This window comes from Melitaea cinxia, chromosome Z (assembly GCF_905220565.1).
Source record: "Melitaea cinxia chromosome Z, ilMelCinx1.1, whole genome shotgun sequence".
In the NCBI taxonomy this organism is placed as follows: Eukaryota; Metazoa; Arthropoda; class Insecta; order Lepidoptera; family Nymphalidae; genus Melitaea; species Melitaea cinxia.
The window spans coordinates 2,519,441-2,538,668 of NC_059424.1; the positions used below are offsets into that span (position 1 = coordinate 2,519,441).

The following is a 19,228-nucleotide window of genomic DNA, read 5'->3' on the forward strand; positions in this document are numbered from 1 at the left end:
TAGATTGCAGCGAGCTTTTATCCCAGATTGAATTCCGAATTACATCAAGACACTCTAGACATATTAAACCATCGTTTCATACATCTCGAGTAAGAACTAATTACGCACGTAATTCAGTCCTCTGTCGTATTGTCAATATATACAATACCCAGTATCCAAACTTAGACCTTTTTTCCTTAAGAACGAAGTCAGCACTTAATAATGAAATCAAAAAGATGCATTTTTCGTAGTATCATCAAAAGTATAAAATCACCTACAGATTTATGCACAAACCCACACGAGTGCACCGTCGTCTTACATGCACACACCTACACGAACACACATTCACCTTTTCATGTCATGCACACACCTCTAACTACAGTAGTTAAGATTTAACATAACCGTTTACTTTTTAACCGACTTCCAAAAAAGGAAGAGGTTCTCAATTCGACTGTATTTTTTAACCGACTTCCAAAAAAGGAGGAGGTTCTCAATTCGACTGTATTTTTTTTTTTTTTTTTTTTTTTTTTTATGTATGTTACATCAGAACTTTTGACCGGGTAGACCGATTTCGACAAATTTTGTTTTAATCGAAAGGTTTTGTGTGCCAATTGGTCCCATTTAAATTTATTTGAGATCTAACAACTACTTTTCGAGTTATATCTAATAATGCGTTTTTACTTGACGCTTTTTTCGTCGACCTACGCTGTATTATACCGCATAACTTTCTACTGGATGTACCGATTTTAATAATTCTTTTTTTGTTGGAAAGGGGATATCCCTAGTTTGGTACCGTGATAAGGAAACCAGGATCTGATGATGGGATCTTAGAGAAATCGAGGAAAACTCTCGAAAATCCGTAATAACTTTTTACTGGGTGTACCGATTTTGATAATTTTTAATTTAATCGAAAGCTGATGTTTATCATGTGGTTACATATAAATTTTATCGAGATCTGATGACTACTTTTTGAGTAATCTTTGATAACGCGTAGTTGCTTGACTATGTTTTCGTCGATCTACGTTGTATTACTTGTCGATGTAATTGAAGTCGGTTTTTTTTCGTTTGCGAGCAAACACAATTATTTAAATGTATGTTACATCAGAACTTTTGACCGGGTGGACCGATTTCGACAATTTTCTTTTAATCGAAAGGTGGTATGTGTCAATTGGTCCCATTTAAATTTATTTGAGATCTAACAACTACTTTTCGAGTTATATCTAATAATGCGTTTTTACTTGACGCTTTTTTCGTCGACCTACGTTGTATTATACCGCATAACTTTCTACTTGATGTACCGATTTTGATAATTCTTTTTTTGATGGATATATATATATATATATATATATATATATATATATATATATATATATATATATATATATATATATATATGTGTGTGTATGTGTGTGTGTATTATTTACCGCGTACTTATATTTTATTGTTATGTACGTGTATATTTATACCTATAGGAATATTGAATAGTTTATTATATATAATTTATTTGTATTATTTGTATCTTATTTTGTTTAATGTACGTTTATTATACGCCACCTACTTATTTCTTTTTTATTTCTTCTTTTTAAATCGCTATCGAGCGATAAGGCCGCCTCATTGTATATTATACTTCTTTTTTTTCTTTATAATTCTGTATTAAATTACTCTATGTGGTGTACAATAAAGAATAAATAAATAAATAATAGTGTCTAGTTATGCATTTTATAATGATTAATTTGTTCATGTCAGTGTGATCCTATTTTGGCCACATTTATACATTATATTATTGCATCATACTATTGTATCATAACTCTGGATCTCTATCATAACTCTGTTGGATCGCCTAGTAATATAAATAAATAAATAAATAAAGTATGTCATAGTCTATAGTTAAAAGCGTTACTGAAGTCCAGAGTGCTTGGTTATCCATTGCCCACCGAATATCCTCCGTCACATGCAATAGCGCTCCAACAGTGCTGTGGGAAGGATGGAAACTGGATTGATAGGGGTACAATAGAATTGAATTGAATTTAGAATATATCGAATATAAAATTTTTATATAATCATAAAAAATACAGATAAAATATTTTTAGTTATTTAAGATACTGTTTATTATTCAAATTATACGATCAAAATATTCAACAATCATCGTTTACGATTTAAATTAAAATGTTTTTAGTAATAATAAAAAACAAGTAGCGGACAGCGTGCACAATAATTTAAATATATGTATAATTTATTTCAGGTCTCCAAAATCGGAAGTAAGCAAATTTTACCGGTTTTATCAAAATGTGGCTCACCATTGATAGCTTCCGCCAAAAAAAAAAATGGCGACACTAGACTTTGTAGAGAAAGCTTTGGCTACAGACGTTGATCGGAGTGATAAAAACGCGATAGTGAGCTCTCTCGAAGATTTAGTTACGTCCGTTCCGTGGAAATCGCCACAGAACTATCTATTAAATGTTTTTCCAAATAGTTTTGACAATACTTCACATGCTAATACCATCAATGGACAAATATATAAGAACCAAAGTGATAGTGATTTAGATGATTTAAGTTATAATCCATTAATCGCATCTAAAGCAACATTTAGTGTTCCCGCGTCGCTTAAATACAAGTAAACTGGTTATATGCTGTCTCTAGTAGCGGTGGCCCTGAAAAAGTAAATAGTACCCACCTAAAGTTTTACCTAGCCAGACAAAACTCGTCGTTTTCATTTCAATCCGTCGTAAACTCTAATAATAATACTACAACATCGTCTTAAGCACAGGTAGCTTGTAGAAAGTTTCAGGGTCATAGTATAGATTCTCAGTTTGCTACTAGCGTTTACCATGCAACCTCCTTTAGTTATAAAACAGGGTACAACGTCTGGTCAAGTTGGCATGCAACCTAATATGGTCACATTGCCTATGACAGTAAATTCTAGTATGCCTGGTTCAATACCCAATGTTATGACTATTAATAAGCCAGGAGGGCCAAACGTAGTTGTGACAACACAGAATTTGGGTTCAGCTCAGCCAGCTATTTTACCCAATGTTCAGATTCTGAATATGCGACCGGGAGCCCCACCGGTCGCAGCTCAGAAGTCTGTTGCAACGGTGTCTCCGCGAGTGGTGATCGGGACTCCACAAGTTGTTGGGACACGAGCTGCCACTCCTGGGGTAAGTAACCATTTCATTCATATTGATGTTGTACAAAAAGCACTTCATGCCTTGATTACTCATTATTCAATGTAAATGCATCTGGAGACCCATAATTAAACTGCACATTTTTTTACGTATATTTCATATGTGATAACATTGTTTTAAACGTTTAATTGTTGACATTGTATAAAGTTTAACAATAATTTTAAGTTTTGAATATCAAATATAACTATCTTCTTTGAATCATACTGCTGGCGCTGTTAGAACTATTGTATATAGCTTGTATTACAATAATTTGTAAATTATTAGGTAATTAAATACATTATATATATTATACAGGATATATAAAAATATTTGATTATGATATCACGATAATTCAAACACTAATGATGGACAAAATAGTAATAACAAGAACCTTGTCAGTAGGTCATTATAGTCGACTATCGATATCTCCACATTAATACACATTTAATATTCCATTTCAAATTAATTGTAAAAATATGACTGGCTGCGAAATATGTTTTTCACACTTAGTTCGTCGAATAACTATGGCTTAACTATGCTCAAGTTAAGCTTTTTATCGCAAATGGTTTTTTGTGTCGACATTTCCATAATCTATTATTCATATAAAAATTATAAGTCCTTTTGAGATTTCATTTAATATTGAGACTATATAAATATTAAGATAATTACTTTGTAGAAAATTTAATAAAACTACAAAAATTTGAAATAAATCAATAGCAATAAAGTTGATAAAATATAAATTAAATGCAAGTTGCTGCTATTTAAATATTTTAAATATGGGTCTCACAGATTCTGTTGCACAGAATATCCTTCGAGCTTGACTGCAAAGCATAAATATTTTAAAAACAAATTACACAGCATCTTTTTAATTTTTGTTAAATAGGATAGTATATAATTTACATACTCATATATTGTGCAATTACTATTTCCGTAACGCTTTTGTATTAATGCCTTCTTCATGTTGACCCGAGCTTTCTACTGCAGTGTTAGACCTAATTGTTCTGATTACATCCCTGGTGTCAGCATCCAGATGTGTCTATATAATAATTATATATGTGCATGAATGGTGCATTATTGTTCATGTAAATATTTCATTTCACAATAACAAATCATTAATATGATAAGTTTAAAATAATATTGGGCCATATACTAATATTCCAACTATTCTGCTAAGACAAAATTTTGATCTTAAATTTAAGTGTTATAGATAAGGTTATTATTACCTTAGATTATGGAAATAGAAACATTAGATTATGTTTAATAGGTTATGGAAGTATAAATTATCTCTAATAATATTTTAATTTAAAAATATTTGATATAAAATTGTCTCTTCATGGTGAATTCAATGCATATTTATATATGTAATTTCTCTCCTGAAATGTCTATTACAAAACTCGAATGTGATATTGTAATACCCAATCGATGGGGATATACAAGTTAGTATTATTTAAGTGTTAAATATGGTTGTTATGTATGTGGTGATGAAGAGAAACAGTTATTGCCTTGTGTAAGTGCTTACATCCTTCTTGTGTATTATTTATACAGACACTACATTATGTTTGAACTGTTGTTGTTTGTTTTTTGTTGTCAAATTTAATTACTTTCAATATTTTTCCAATTAATTCATGATAATAATAACTTTATTTCATATAAAAATTTGTTACAAGGCAAATTACAAAGAATCTTGATGAGTGGAAATACATGTTCTCTTATTTTTTGATTGCCTGAATAGTTACTTGATTATTTATAATATTTGGGATATTATAATAACCTGTGCTAAGGTTAATTTAATTCAATTGTGTTTAGAACTCCTTTTTTTTAAATCTTTTCATTAATAAATCTTGTTCATCAATTCTCAGCGTAAACCAACCAAAAAATTTATATTAACAATGTTACCTATAAAGAACAAGTATAAAAATAATTATTTCATTATTAAAAACTTATTTATCAATTAACATAGTCAATAAATAATATTAAACATTTTTATTTAATGTTTTAGTATATGATATTTGATTTATAACCTGTGACCCAATTATAGACATGTATTCTTTACCTGTTTGTTGTTGACAACATAAATGTCAGGGATAGTCTGTAACGTTGATTTTATTCAAGTGTTTGAACACATTTGAAAAATTGAAAAATTAAAAAATAAAACTGCTTCAAGTATCGTGAGCAAGTGGAAAATATATGTGTAAGTGATTATTATTTAATAGGACTATGTGACTAAAAATAGTATACTCATTTTTGCCATATGGGTAAAATAATGTATGTATATTTTAAAACACCGATAAATTTTCAAAATTAATACGATGCACTTGATACAATGGATAGATTGATGAACTTTTATGTAACATAAAAAAATATTTAGTCGTAATTTCATTTTTTTCAACAATTTTTCGTAAAAAAATTCGTAAGTCGTACATCGTCTTGATCAAGTAAATTAAAATCGATCGACTTACGGTGTATGAAACATCGCTATTATATTTATGAACGCGTCGTTTGTGTCCCTATGATGTGTAATGTATTTGATTGATATCTATTTTTGTCAAATACATTGATTTTTGTAACTCAGTCTAGACAATTCAATCTTGCAAACGGTTGTCTCTTATCTTGATTCCGTTATCGTTTTCGTAATTAAATATTATTAGTTGCGACGCATAAATACAAATAAGTATTTGTTGTTGTTTCGGTACTATCTTAGGGGGCGTCCATAAATTACGTGAGGTGTTTTTATAAATTTTCTGTCCCTTCCTCCCCCCCCCCTGGTGAGATGTATTGAGATTTTATTCAACCCCCTCCCCCAATCCCTCAATCTCACGTGAGATTTTTCAAAATATGGGCTTCTTACGTAAACGCGTTAGATTGTTATTGTAAAAAGGAAAAAAAAATGCTTCGTGCTTTTATATACGACTAGTTAGGACTAGTAATCAATATCACTGAGAGTTTAAATATCAGTGTAATAAAAAATTAACAGTTGAATACTTAAATAATACTTTTCAAACAGAAAAAAAAATTGTGTGATATTTGCCGAGGCCCCCCCCCCTCTCTCCAACGTAAGATTAGATGAGATTTTCCTCGACCCTCTTCCCCCCTTAAACATCTCACGTATTTTATGAACGCCCCCTTACTTTAAGTTTTATTTATATTCAGATATAAATTTTATAAAAATAGCGTCTTGCAAAATGATAATAGTTTTACGTATATTTACTACAAAACGTCTTTTTTTTATCGTAAATTAAGAAAGTAAGCGTAGGACTTGATAAACATTTTCGTATAGTACTGAAAGTTAAATGTATAATGACTCGATTTTTAAAGTTTATTGTCGTATTCTTCGATGAATCTGAAATAATAACAATTTATTAGCGAAAAGTGTTTTAAATTTGCAATAAAATAACAGCCTCAGTGATTTTGTAAATGTAATGTAAACAATATAACATCAAATGTGTACATATGAGCACTACATGCGATAACTTCAACAACGGTGCTTTTTGTAATCTGATAAACCGACTAATTGCAAAGTAATCAACATGCTTCACATCTAACACACCCACATTAAAGGTTACCCTCTCACCGTCATCGCCTGCACCCCCCGTATGTTAATTGTATTCTAATAATAAATTTGCTTAGATTCATAATTGGAAGTTGAGATCGAACTGTAACGAGATAGATTCGTTCATAGCATACAGAAAAATTCAAACGAGGCGTTCATTTTTAGATAACGCTGCAAACACTTCAAAGTCTACAACAGGGGCAGCAGGGTCATTTGTTGTTAAAGACTGAGAATGGTCAATACCAGCTGTTGAGGGTCGGCCCCGCGCCCGCGGCCAGCACTCTCACGGCGCCTCAGCCCCAGACGCTCCGGCTGTCGACCGTGCCGGCCGTAAGTGCCCACTGCTTACTCCGAAACATCGCAACTCCACTCGTCGTCGTCTGAGATCGGACAACGCGTCACCCCGTTCTAATTGTTTATTCAGTTTCAAACGAATCTTGCATGTAAGATACGGTGGCGGTGCATGTTTTAAGGTAAATTGATTAACAAGGTAAGAACCGATCGGAACTAGTTCCAGTCATTGGTTTTATTAAAAATACTAATTATAATTAACTAGTGTTTACAGCGACTCGGGTGTCGGGGACGTTTTATGTGCAGTATCGATGTTAAATTTCGCTGAAGTTTTTTTTTTTTTTTTGGAATGTTTATAACGATCTTTCTAAAGCTGCTTTGACGATCCCGATGTTCGTGTACATATTTCGTTTTGCCTAATTACTTATCTTAGAATAACTTACACTTTTTCCTGGACGACGGTTATAAGAATCAGTACAGAATCATAACTAAAAATCACGGCTTCGCATAAAACGCTTTGCATTAACTAGGGTATGGGACTTAGCTCACACGCATGCAAGAAAGCACAATACGGTAATACTCCGTCGACTAAATAAATCGAAAATGATAAAATTTTATTATTATTTAAGACAATAACGGGTAAACTATGTATCAGTTATATTTGTCGTGTATATATATATAGCTTCAGGGAGAACTGAGTGAAACTGGAGAAGGTTTGTAATACGACCAAATACTTAGTAAGCGCTTATGGTCCATGCAAGTGACGCTCAGTCGTTTGCACGTTACGACCACAAAGAGATAAAATTATATTATAACTTATTTGTAACTGATATTATACTGTGTTTGTGATAGTTTAGTTGTCAAATTAATTGTAGATTTAATATATATTGCGTTTGTTTTACGTATTTAATAATATAAGATATTCAGTATAGTATTTAATTATGAAGGAGGCTTAAAAAATCTTCCATATCAATAAAGGTAACATATTATCTAGACTTAAACACGATTACTTAGAATAAAGTTATGTGTTTTATACCTTACTTGTATTTAACATAGATTTTTATAATTTTAATTTAGGTGTACGTAGTGCTAGTTACTTTCAATAAGTAATAGTTATAAAATGTTTCCTGTATTTCGAGTGTGCTGTCGCTTGCGTTTGTGCACGTTTTTATTCGCATTGCATGCATATTTAAATTTGTATTTGTCATGAAAAGTGATTTTCGGTGTTTTTGATAATAAAGACATATCCATTTTAATAAATTCATTTCGTTAGTTTTACAGGTCAGATCCATATTTTTAAAACTAGAGTTACTGTGATGAAGGAATCAGTAGATTCTTACTGCTGAGGATTATTTCCAAATAAAAATTACTCGTAACTGTATGAATCTGTTAAACGCATTGACACTAATTATTTGTAATAAATAACTTACTGTTGAAGTGATTTAGCAAGTATTGTAAAAACTGATATTTATTTCTTAAGTGAATGGCACTTTGGTGGTAAAAACTTCTGAACTGACTTTCTTATTTTAAAATGAACATTGTAACTTTACTTATTCTTGCAAAGTAAGAGAGGCACTAGCTTGAAGAAACTTTAAAAGATTTCATAGTATTTTTAGTTGAAAGTTTTGTAAGTTTTTCTAGCACTTAGAGAAAAGAAGAGGGATTTTATGTGTTTCTATAAGCAATTTCTATGCGGATCGTTTGTTTATGAGCATAGATTATAACTGAAAATTCAAACTTAGATTATTATCATGCTTCTTCATCCAACTTTGGTCAGTCGAAAATATGCATGGATCAAAAAATAAATAAATAAATAAATAAAATAAAAATACATTTATGGAAACGCCGAAATAAACGAAATGCTAAGCTTATAAAGCAACCGAACGGCGCGTTCGATTCGGCAGATGAAATTTTGTAAATATAAAACATAGTCTAGAGCTTAGTAGGCTAAGTTTATCTGCACGTATATTTTGATTAGTTTTATGAATTTATATTATACGATGTTATAATTTTTGTTCTCGTTTCTTCCTTATAGCATCCAGGTGTGGCGACGGTATCGACAAGTGTCGCTTCACCGAGCCAGATGGCCGGTCAAATGCCAGCCGGTCCGGTTGCCACACCGGTCCCGGCGGTTTCCCTGGCAACCATACCAACGCCCACGCCTCAACCCCAGCAACCGACTGTAACCACACAAGTAGGTGCCAGTGATAATAAAATCACCGCTTATAGTAGACGCTATTTATATTGAACGTGGTAGTTTCAGATAATTGCTTATTGATATATATATCATCTAATTTATTTCGTTTTATCTATTAATTTCCGAGTCGCTTTCTCTATTTTTTAGTAGTGAATATGTATCTTGTTTATCTATTCCGAGTAACGTACTTGCAAGGGCACGACTTTGAAAGCATTGTGCCCGATTCTTACCGGTTTTTGAATTTTTGCGTTATTATTAAAAAAAAAAATTCTAGTGATTGTGAAGGAATGAGCTCTAAAAACGTGCTAAAATAAATAACTAAAAATAATGATAATTCCTTAATTGAATTCTACAAACCGGTTTTAAAGAAATATATTTGTTATTACTCAGTTAGATACGGAATAACTCAAATACATTCTAAAATTTTTATTTGTTAAATATACGGCTATAAATAAAGTCAACATCGATAGGAATCAACATTAATTATTATAGCGTCTGTATCTTAAAAATATATATCTAATATATAAAATTCTCGTGTCGCGGTGTTTGTAGTTAAACTCATCCGAAACGGCTTGACCGATCTCATAAAATTTTCTGTGCATATCGGGTAGGTCTGAGAATCGAAAAACACTATTTTTCATTACCCAGTTATAGGGGGGGGGGGATTAAGAAAGTTAATAAAATATATGGCAAAACAACGTTTGCGGGGTCAGCTAGTATATATATATATATATACCAAACCATTGGAGTGCTTCTACACAACACCAACAAGAGAAGCAGCTATGCGCCAAGGAAAAACTATTTCTTTGAACTAATTACCTGCAATACAATACAATACGATAAAACAGAAATATTTCATTATTGCACAATAATAATGACAATAAAAAAATAAAACAATAATGAAATGTAAATATATAAAAGGCGGTCTTTTCGCTAAAGATCGATAGCTTCCAGACAACCTATGGGCAAACACCATGTAACAATTTGTATATAATAATAATGTACTTAAACCGAGCGTAATTATAAATACACACTTTAGTGTATATTATTTTACGTAATTTGTATAATATAAAATTGCTTCGTATAATACGTCTACCATGAATGTGTATCCGCAGAAACCGCTAGACAACACGAAGGAGAAGTGCAGAAACTTCCTAGCCAATCTGCTAGATTTATCTAGCAAAGAACCGAAATCTGTTGAGTGTAGTGTGAGAAATCTTATCCAAGAACTGATCGACGCCCAAGTTGAGCCTGAAGAGTTCTGCGATAGACTAGAGCGTTTACTCAATGCGAGCCCCCAGCCATGCTTGATAGGATTCCTTAAGGTAAGTCTGTTGTTTGATTGTTATTTACTGTAGAAGGGCAAAAATAAATCTTGTTATTGTTTCTGATATTGACATATCGTCGTCGAAGTTCTAACCAGGTATGTTGCGTCTGATTAGCTATAACATTGCGATTTTCCATCAAAAATTATTGTTATGTTGAAATTTCAGCGACGATATTCGTGAATGTTTTATAGTTTTAAATACATTATACATTTTTTTATATGTACGATTTTTTTTTCAATGTAGTTATTTATTTTTTCCACAGAAAAGTTTGCCGCTACTCAGGCAGTCCTTAGTCATCAAAGAACTAGTTATTGAAGGCATAAATCCTCCATCACCCCATGTTGCTTTCTCAACAATTTCTGGACCCGCGCCACCGCCGGTCGTCGCATCCACTAACGTGCCAATGGTAAGCAGAAAATTTCTTTTATAAATAATAAAATAATGAAAAAAAGTATGAAATATACTGTATGTCAGTAAATTTCATATAGTATATAGTATACACGAAACACATGTACGACGAATAAAATATATTTTAACATTTTCGATTTTTGTTTAAAAATTACAAAACATAAATTCAATAGGCGGCGTAGTTGGCTTGCATTGTTTTAATAGCATTACAAAAAGCAGGCCTCATAGTCCGATTAATGGTATGCTATTATTTTAAAGCTAATTAAGCACGTTAACATAATTATACTGAGCACGGTATAATTTAAATTAAAGAGTTGTCACATTTCATGCCACGACATAGGTGTCATGTGATAAAATCGGTGACTATTTTTGTGATGAACCAAAATACAAATAATTATTCATCATCAATCACGTTGGCTCAGAAACGTTAAAAGTAACGCCTGGTTATTTTAACATCTTAAAGCTATTGCTTTTTGTTCATATCTTGTAAATATTGATAATTAGTATTTGATTAAATGATACATTCTGAGAAACAGATTAAAATCTGTGTTTTTGTATTATGATTCAAAATACAACTTAATCTTTTGTAGATCTAAGACGCGTCAAAAGCAAATACATTTTTAGCACTTTTTAAGACAAAACGGTTCAGGTCAAGAAGAATAAATTATAACTTCGTTATAATTGTGTTTACTTATATGTAAAAATTAAATCTGTCACTATGTATAATGAACAAATATATAATTACCAATACATTTTGGCTCAGGAACTCCAAAAACGTCATCCAAGTGTAAGAATAAAGTGGTTGACTATGTATAATGAACCAATATACAATTGTCTATAAATTTTGGGCTCAGTAACGCCAAGGCGAAGGCATTGCGCTGAGTATATTTTAACAAGTTGAGTTGTATCGAACAGGTCATAATGAGCAGGTTGCTTATTTGGTTAGAAATTAGTTCGTTGTAATATCATAAGTGGTCATTGTGGCAGCTAGAGGACGAGGGGAGCTCGAGTCCCACTCTAACGCCTCTCCTGCCCCCCGTGATGCCAATGATCCCCCAACCGCCTTCACCAATACCGGTTAACGCAACCTTGCAGTGTGTCGCGCAGGTTTGTCTGTGCCCTCGTACCCACATGTACCATAGGGCTGTTCGGACCTTTTATAAATCCTTTGATCAGAACAAGGGCGATGATTGACTGATTCTTGTCAGTTAATTTACTAGTTTCGGATATTGCTGATACCTCGATACGAAATCGGTTTTGCGTGTATAGTTGTTCCAAAGCATTTCGAATTTGGATATATAAGGGGATGACAGCCCTATTCTGATACATATACGTAAATTCCCCTTTTGAGTACGTGGCTTAAATGAGTTTTCGGAATCATTAAAGATTTATTCATTTACATGATGATTTTAATTATGTTTTTTATTAGAAAACGTTGTTAATATAAAGCACCTCCTTAGAGGCGTGCAATAAATAGGGATAAATACGGCAAAAGAATGGTAACAGCCGAGTACAACTTTCTGAAAGTTATCACAGAGTTACGAATGGAAAATGACGTGTGACTAGTTGTATTTTACATTCGATGTTTTACAACAAAAAAAAAAAAATTATATACAAAAATTTTGTGAAATGATTCCGAATAACTCTTTTTTTTTTTGTTTATGAGTCATTTTATTTTATTTGAAAGTGGCTTTCTAGTTTATAATGAGCAAGATTTAGGATAAAACGAAATTTGAGTTGGACCTTTGAACATTGCGGGACAGTTTTATTACATATACATGCAAAATAAATCATTGCATTAAAGTATATGGTTTAGCTATTAATGTAAAGGTGTGGTGTCTAACCTAACCTATTTATAAAAAAATAAAAAAATATTGTCAAATAAGGAACAAGAAAAAAAATGATTTATAAAAGTTTTTTAGAATCTGTAGATTCTATGGATGCGTAATGCTACTTAATTTTTAATATACTAATTTTGATGTAATAAAAATATATATAGTTAGAATTTGTTTCAAAACATGCTCATTATTTCCTAGTGGATGGCTGTACACAGTTATAGTAGACAATTTACTTGATGTTATTTTGATTTATCCCTGTTCGTTGTATAGTGATTACAATGTTGTTGTCGAGATATACGTAATAGATATCGCTAATCACTTTGCATTTGTTTTACGCTTGTTAATTGTATAGGAACAGTAACGAATATAAACCAATTTAACTTTAAAATTTCACTTATTATTAAAAGTTTTTACAAATAAATCATTAATTTAATAAATTCTTTGTTATAATTATAACAACGAATTATTTAGGTTTTAAGCAAAGTTTTATAATTGTTGGAAAATTTATATGTGAAAAGTAATTTTCGTATGAGTTATTTCTTTTATACGGGTTAAACTTTACATACTGTATTTTACGGTATAAAATAACTCTGAGGTTGAATCAGTTTCTAAGATATGTATGAAAAAAAAAATATGTGACAGTATTGTCCACGGACACAGATATAAATAATTTGTAGAATATTACGTAAAAAATTGTTTCAGACTTTTCTTATATATTTTTCATTTTTGCATGTTGCTAGATCATATGAATGTATTTTATGTAAAAACATTTTTAATCTATAGCGTATTAAGTGTCGAAATATTATTGTCAATTATGAAATAAGTAATTAGTTTCATCGTTAGCTTTTTTACTTATTTTATTTGCGAGAAATGTTTTGCAGCTACGATTTCTTCCATAGATTTTTATTTTCATAGCAAGCTGCATGATTATATACATACGATATTGGTGTCTATAGATATGTTTTTTTTTTTTCATCTTTAAAAACAGACCCTTTTTTTAAATTCAATTGATTTTAAATAAATATTAAAATAGAGTAAAAAATTCCTTTACAAGAAAAGGGTCTATCGATGTGAATTGGCTTTCCCTACAAATATTTAAATTTAGTGAAATTTTCAGCAGAAACCGCCACCTAAGGCGGGAAGCACAATTGCGGTTCTCCAGAACATTCCAGTTCACACCAAGCTCAACGTGACTAAAGTTGGTAAAACGATGCCAGTGAACAGTAAATCCGGTTTCACGAGGCCGACATCGTCTTCAGCGTTATCAACTGTTCTAACTGCTGGGAAATCCCTTCTTAAGGAAAAGGAAAAGAAATCAACACTCCAGTTCAACCAACCGTTTGTCGATGACAAGATGGCTGGTGATGATGATATAAACGACGTTGCCGCTATGGGTGGCGTCAATTTAGCTGAGGAAACCCAGAGGATTCTAGGGTCCACTGAAATGATTGGAACACAAATAAGGTCGTGTAAGGACGAGTACCTCGTACCGATGAGCTTGATGCAAGCGAGATTGAAATCCATCACAGCTAAACATGGCCTCGACGAACCATCGGCTGAAGTAGCCGGAATAATGAGCCACGCTGTACACGAAATATTGAAAAGCTTGGTCGAAAAGCTAGCAGTCACCGCTCAACATCGAATCGATTTATTGCTAAAGGTATTTCATTCACTATTTCAGACTAACATTGACTAAATTCTTAAAAAAATAATTACAATTATGTATTAATTTTTTTATGTATAGCAAAACGATTCAAAATACGAAGTCACGCAAGACGTAAAGGGTCAGCTCAAGTTTCTTGAAGAATTGGATCGAGTTGATAAGAAACGTAGGGAAGATTCAGAAAGGGAAATGTTGTTGAGAGCTGCTAAGTCCCGTTCTAAGAACGAAGACCCTGAACAGGCTAAACTGAAGGCTAAGGTAATACTCGAACTTTTTATTTCCACATCAAGTATTATATTATTGAAGGCTTGTTTCACCAATTGTGGATAATTATTTTGCAAATAAGATACGAATAGAAAAGGCCATAAAGACTTTTTTCTCCTAAATTGATAAACAGTAACTTTTACGTTATACATTAAATAGCGTTATCCGCCACCAGTGAACCAGACCCTATAATCAATAATCAACAGGTTTAAAATCGTCATATTAAAAATTGTGTGTATTTTTTTTTTCTTTAGGCTAAGGAGATGCAACGAGCTGAACTAGAAGAGTTGAGACAGCGGGAAGCTAACTTGACAGCTTTACAAGCTATTGGACCCCGCAAGAAGCCACGTTTAGAAGGTCCAGGAGGCGCAGGAGACTCCTCATTCGGCTCGAGTGGCCACGGCTCTGGTGGATTCGTAAGTATTTTTTATTTACCACCGAATACCATAAGCATTTGTACATTTGATAATAATTATTAGTTGTTTAAAAAAATATATTAATTGTTAGGTTCTTATTTATTTTTATTATAGCACAATAATATTCAAATGAAGTCCATAACTTAATCTTAATATGTAACAACTTAATCTTGTAACTGAGGTAGGACACAGCAGGAAATTCCCTGCTCAAAAAATGGAGCAACCCGACTGGGGTAGTACCTCAACCTTATAGAAGATCACAGCTAAATAATACTGTTTTAAAGTAGGGTTGTGTTCCTGTTGGTGAGTAAGGTGACCAGAGCTCTTGGGGGGGAATGGGGATAGGGTCGGCTACGCGCTTGCGATACTTCTAGTGTTGCAGGCGTCTATAAGCTAGGTAATCGCTTATCATCGGGTGAGCCGTACGCTTGTTTGCCGACCTAGTTATATAAATAATTGTGTTTGCTCGCAAACGAAAAAAAAACCGACTTCAATTACATCGACGAGCAATACAACGTAGATTGACAAAAAAATAGTCAAGTAACTACGCGTTATCAAAGATTACTCAAAAAGTAGTTATCAGTTCTCAATAAAATTTATATGTGACCACATGACAAACATCAGCTTTCAATTAAATTAAAAATTATTAAAATCGGTACACCCAGTAAAAAGTAATTGCGAATTTTCAAGAGTTTCTCTCGATTTCTCTGGGACCCCATCATGAGATCCTGGTTTCCTTATAATGGTACTAAACTAGGGATATCTTCTTTCCAACAAAAAAACAAATATCAAAATCGGTGCACCCAGTAAAAAGTTATTGCGGATTTTCAAGAGTTTCTCTCGATTTCTCTGGGATCCCATCATCAGATCCTGGTTTTCTTATCATGGTACTAAACTAGGGATATCTTCTTTCCAACAAAAAAAAGAATTATCAAAATCGGTACATCCAGTAGAAAGTTATGCGGTATAATACAACGTAGGTGGACGAAAAAAGCGTCAAGTAAAAACGCATTATTAGATATATTGACATTCGCATTATTGGACATTATGGTCCACACCGTCAAAGGTTCTGATGTAACATACATACAGTCGAATTGAGAACCTCCTCCTTTTTTGGAAGTCGGTTAAAAAAATATATAATTAAATACACATTTGACAAACTTCACTATTATTATTAATCATATTTTATTTTTTTTACAGTCTGGACGCAGCCAAATGGCACTGAGGACACGTCTAAAGCGAATCAACCACAGGGATATGCTATTCCTTCTAGAACAAGAGAAGGATACTGCCCATTCACTCATGCTGTTCCGAAGTTATCTCAAATAGTGTTCAATTAAGACAAGGGCAAAAAATTTGTTCTCAAGAACTAAACATTAATGCATTGTAAATTAAAGTGTGGGCCCGTTATTGGTGTTAGAAAATTATTTCATAGTGATTTTTTCTTTGATTTAGTATTTTGTACAGTGTGAGTATATTAAAGAAGTTCGTATAGTTTATATATTGGACCTATGTTGGACTTTCTAATGGCATAGTGACTATACAATATAGTAATAATAATGTTGATCTTTGTCTAATGTTTAATATTAAGTTGTAAATATGAAAGTGTATAAATGTTAATTTAAGGTCTTGTTAACTGGCATTAAATTTGTAGCTCTTAATATCGAAAAATAATTATTGGTGAAACCAAATAAATAGTATTAGAATTATTTTAAAATATAATATATATTTTTTTTTGCCAAGATAATGGTGATATACCTGCAGTACTTTTTTTGTTTGTTCGATATCTGAAAAGGAAAAGAACCAACACTCCAGTTCAACCAACCGTTTGTTCAAACTTATGACAATCTATAATTTACAAAAATTATTTTGAGCGAAAATTTTAATGGTGTTTACAATATTATACCGTTTCAGTGCAATTTAAATATAAACTAGAAAATTCATTTTCGTTTTGACTTGACAATACGTGCATGTTCCACCACTTCAATAATTTAAAATTTTAAAATGGTATGTGTCAAAATAAATACTTGTAATATTATAGTCGTCACAAAATAAGAGGCCCGTTTGGACATTTGACAAATACTCTAGAACGTAACTTGGTACGAAACTAAGAAACTATAAAAAAACACTAATAACGAAGTGTCTTTAAAACATATGTATATTTTTTGGCGCGTTAAATATAATAGTATATATTGGGATTATTCTTTTCGCGCTTACTTTATAGTATAAGTACGGACGCGGAGCACGAAGAATTTCGTACATTGACCTCATCTTTTGTCTTTGTCGCTCGCGTATAAACATATTGCCGTTGCGCTCACACAGGTGTACAAAGTACAGCCACCAAATTGTACACATAGTAATATATACATACACTAACTTGTATATATTTTATATATATATGAGTTCTTTTCTACGATTAAACAAAAAAAAAATTATTCTATGAGTAGACCGATCCACAGACAGACAGCGTAGATTTAGTGTAGTGTGCAAAAAACGAGTTCTAAGACATCCCAAATTCTAAACTCTACCGATTTTTTAAAGCTTCGTACTTTATACAAAAATTTTGAGAACCACTGGCAGTAGGCAAAAAGGTAATGTACGAAATTCTTCGTGCTCCGCGTCCGTACTATAAGCATGCAATTTCTAATTATTACGAAACGTCTCAAAAAACAGTTATGTTCTAAATTTTTTTTTTTTTAAACACTAGTGCTGTAATTAATTATGTTACTGAATTTCACCAGCTTCATTCGATTTTAATCGTAATTAAATGTGTCGTGATCTTTACTGAAAAATGAGCTTGGCGCTCAAAGTCGTAAATAAAATTTTGATTTGGCTAATAAACCGCGATAAAATCCAAAAAAAATGTTTCATTATAGTGATTAAAATTCGTGTAAACAATAGAAAACAATATAAAATAAAGATAAATTGACATTTTGTACCATTGTATTATTTCAAATTACCTACAATATTAAAGTTTAAGTTGAATTTCTAATCAAAATTATAATCAAATGCACTTTACATTACATAATCAAATCGATCAAATACTCATACAAACCTGAATCGATTTATCGTGAGTGTCGAACACCAAGTTGTTTGGTTACTTCGCTAGTTACGTCCCGATGACATATGTCTAAACGGACCTATTATTTTGTGACGACACGTAATTAAATCTAATTTCTACTTTTTTATTAGCAAATTTTAAATCTGAAAATTATCTTAGTTATGCAAACTTTTCAACAATTTACTATTTCTTTTTTTATCTATACAAATAACAATTTTTATGTTTTTTCTCTGCCTGTCTGTTTTTTGTTCCGGCTAATCTCTGAAACGACTGGACCGATTTCGACGGGACTTTCACTGGCTGATATCTGATGTAATAAGGAGTAACTTAGGCTACTTTTATTTTAGATTTTTTTTATTTTATAACTGCGAACTGAACTATAACTATTTTGTTAATTCCACGCGGACGAAGTCGCATGCACAGCTAGTTAACAAATAAAATGTAAGATACATTCTTTCCTTATTCTTCATTTCAAAATAATTTAAATTATAAGTTTTAAACTATTCATAATTTTGTAAGATATATTTTAATTTCAATTCAAACACTGACACTCACAAATACTATTAATTGATTTATTATGATACAGGTAATGTAAATGTGTCATCTCACATTGATTCAGTTCAATTTTCATGTTTTCGTATCAAGACAACAAAACACCTGCATTGTGTTTTCTTTTATCATCTTAAAAAGTAATAATGTAGTCTGTTTTGCATCACAAAATTGGAGAGAAATTGTTAATTTTCAAATTACATGTAAATATTGTAATAATTTAATCAAACGTTAATCTATACTTCTAAGTGGAATTATTATTTATACAATTTTTGTTAAGGCAGGTATAGTGTTAAGAGCCATTTCACAAAAATCGGTAACAATCCGCTAAATTGTAATATTTTGACGTCGTTAATCTCAGTGTTGGATGCAATAATGTAATTTATATTCTTGAAATATAATAGAGCAACCTTTGTTGTAGTCCATAGTCAGATCAGAATTTTGATTTACATTATGTGTATAAAATTATTAACCTTTTCATCAGCTTCCTCCCTGGGTAAACGGTCGCAATGTATACTTT

General features: G+C 31.8%; 1 protein-coding gene across 1 annotated transcript; it reads left to right on the forward strand.

Annotated features, from left to right (window-relative positions):
• Positions 1–2,303: 2,303 nt before the first annotated feature.
• Positions 2,304–16,793, forward strand: LOC123668441 (transcription initiation factor TFIID subunit 4). Its single transcript, XM_045602171.1, is given in 11 exon segments — positions 2,304–2,583; positions 2,586–2,787; positions 2,789–3,137; positions 6,859–7,023; positions 9,020–9,178; positions 10,297–10,506; positions 10,772–10,915; positions 13,876–14,415; positions 14,500–14,676; positions 14,937–15,098; positions 16,299–16,793. Coding segments are annotated over 11 exon segments (2,517 nt in total). The 3' UTR covers positions 16,428–16,793.
• Positions 16,794–19,228: the final 2,435 nt, after the last annotated feature.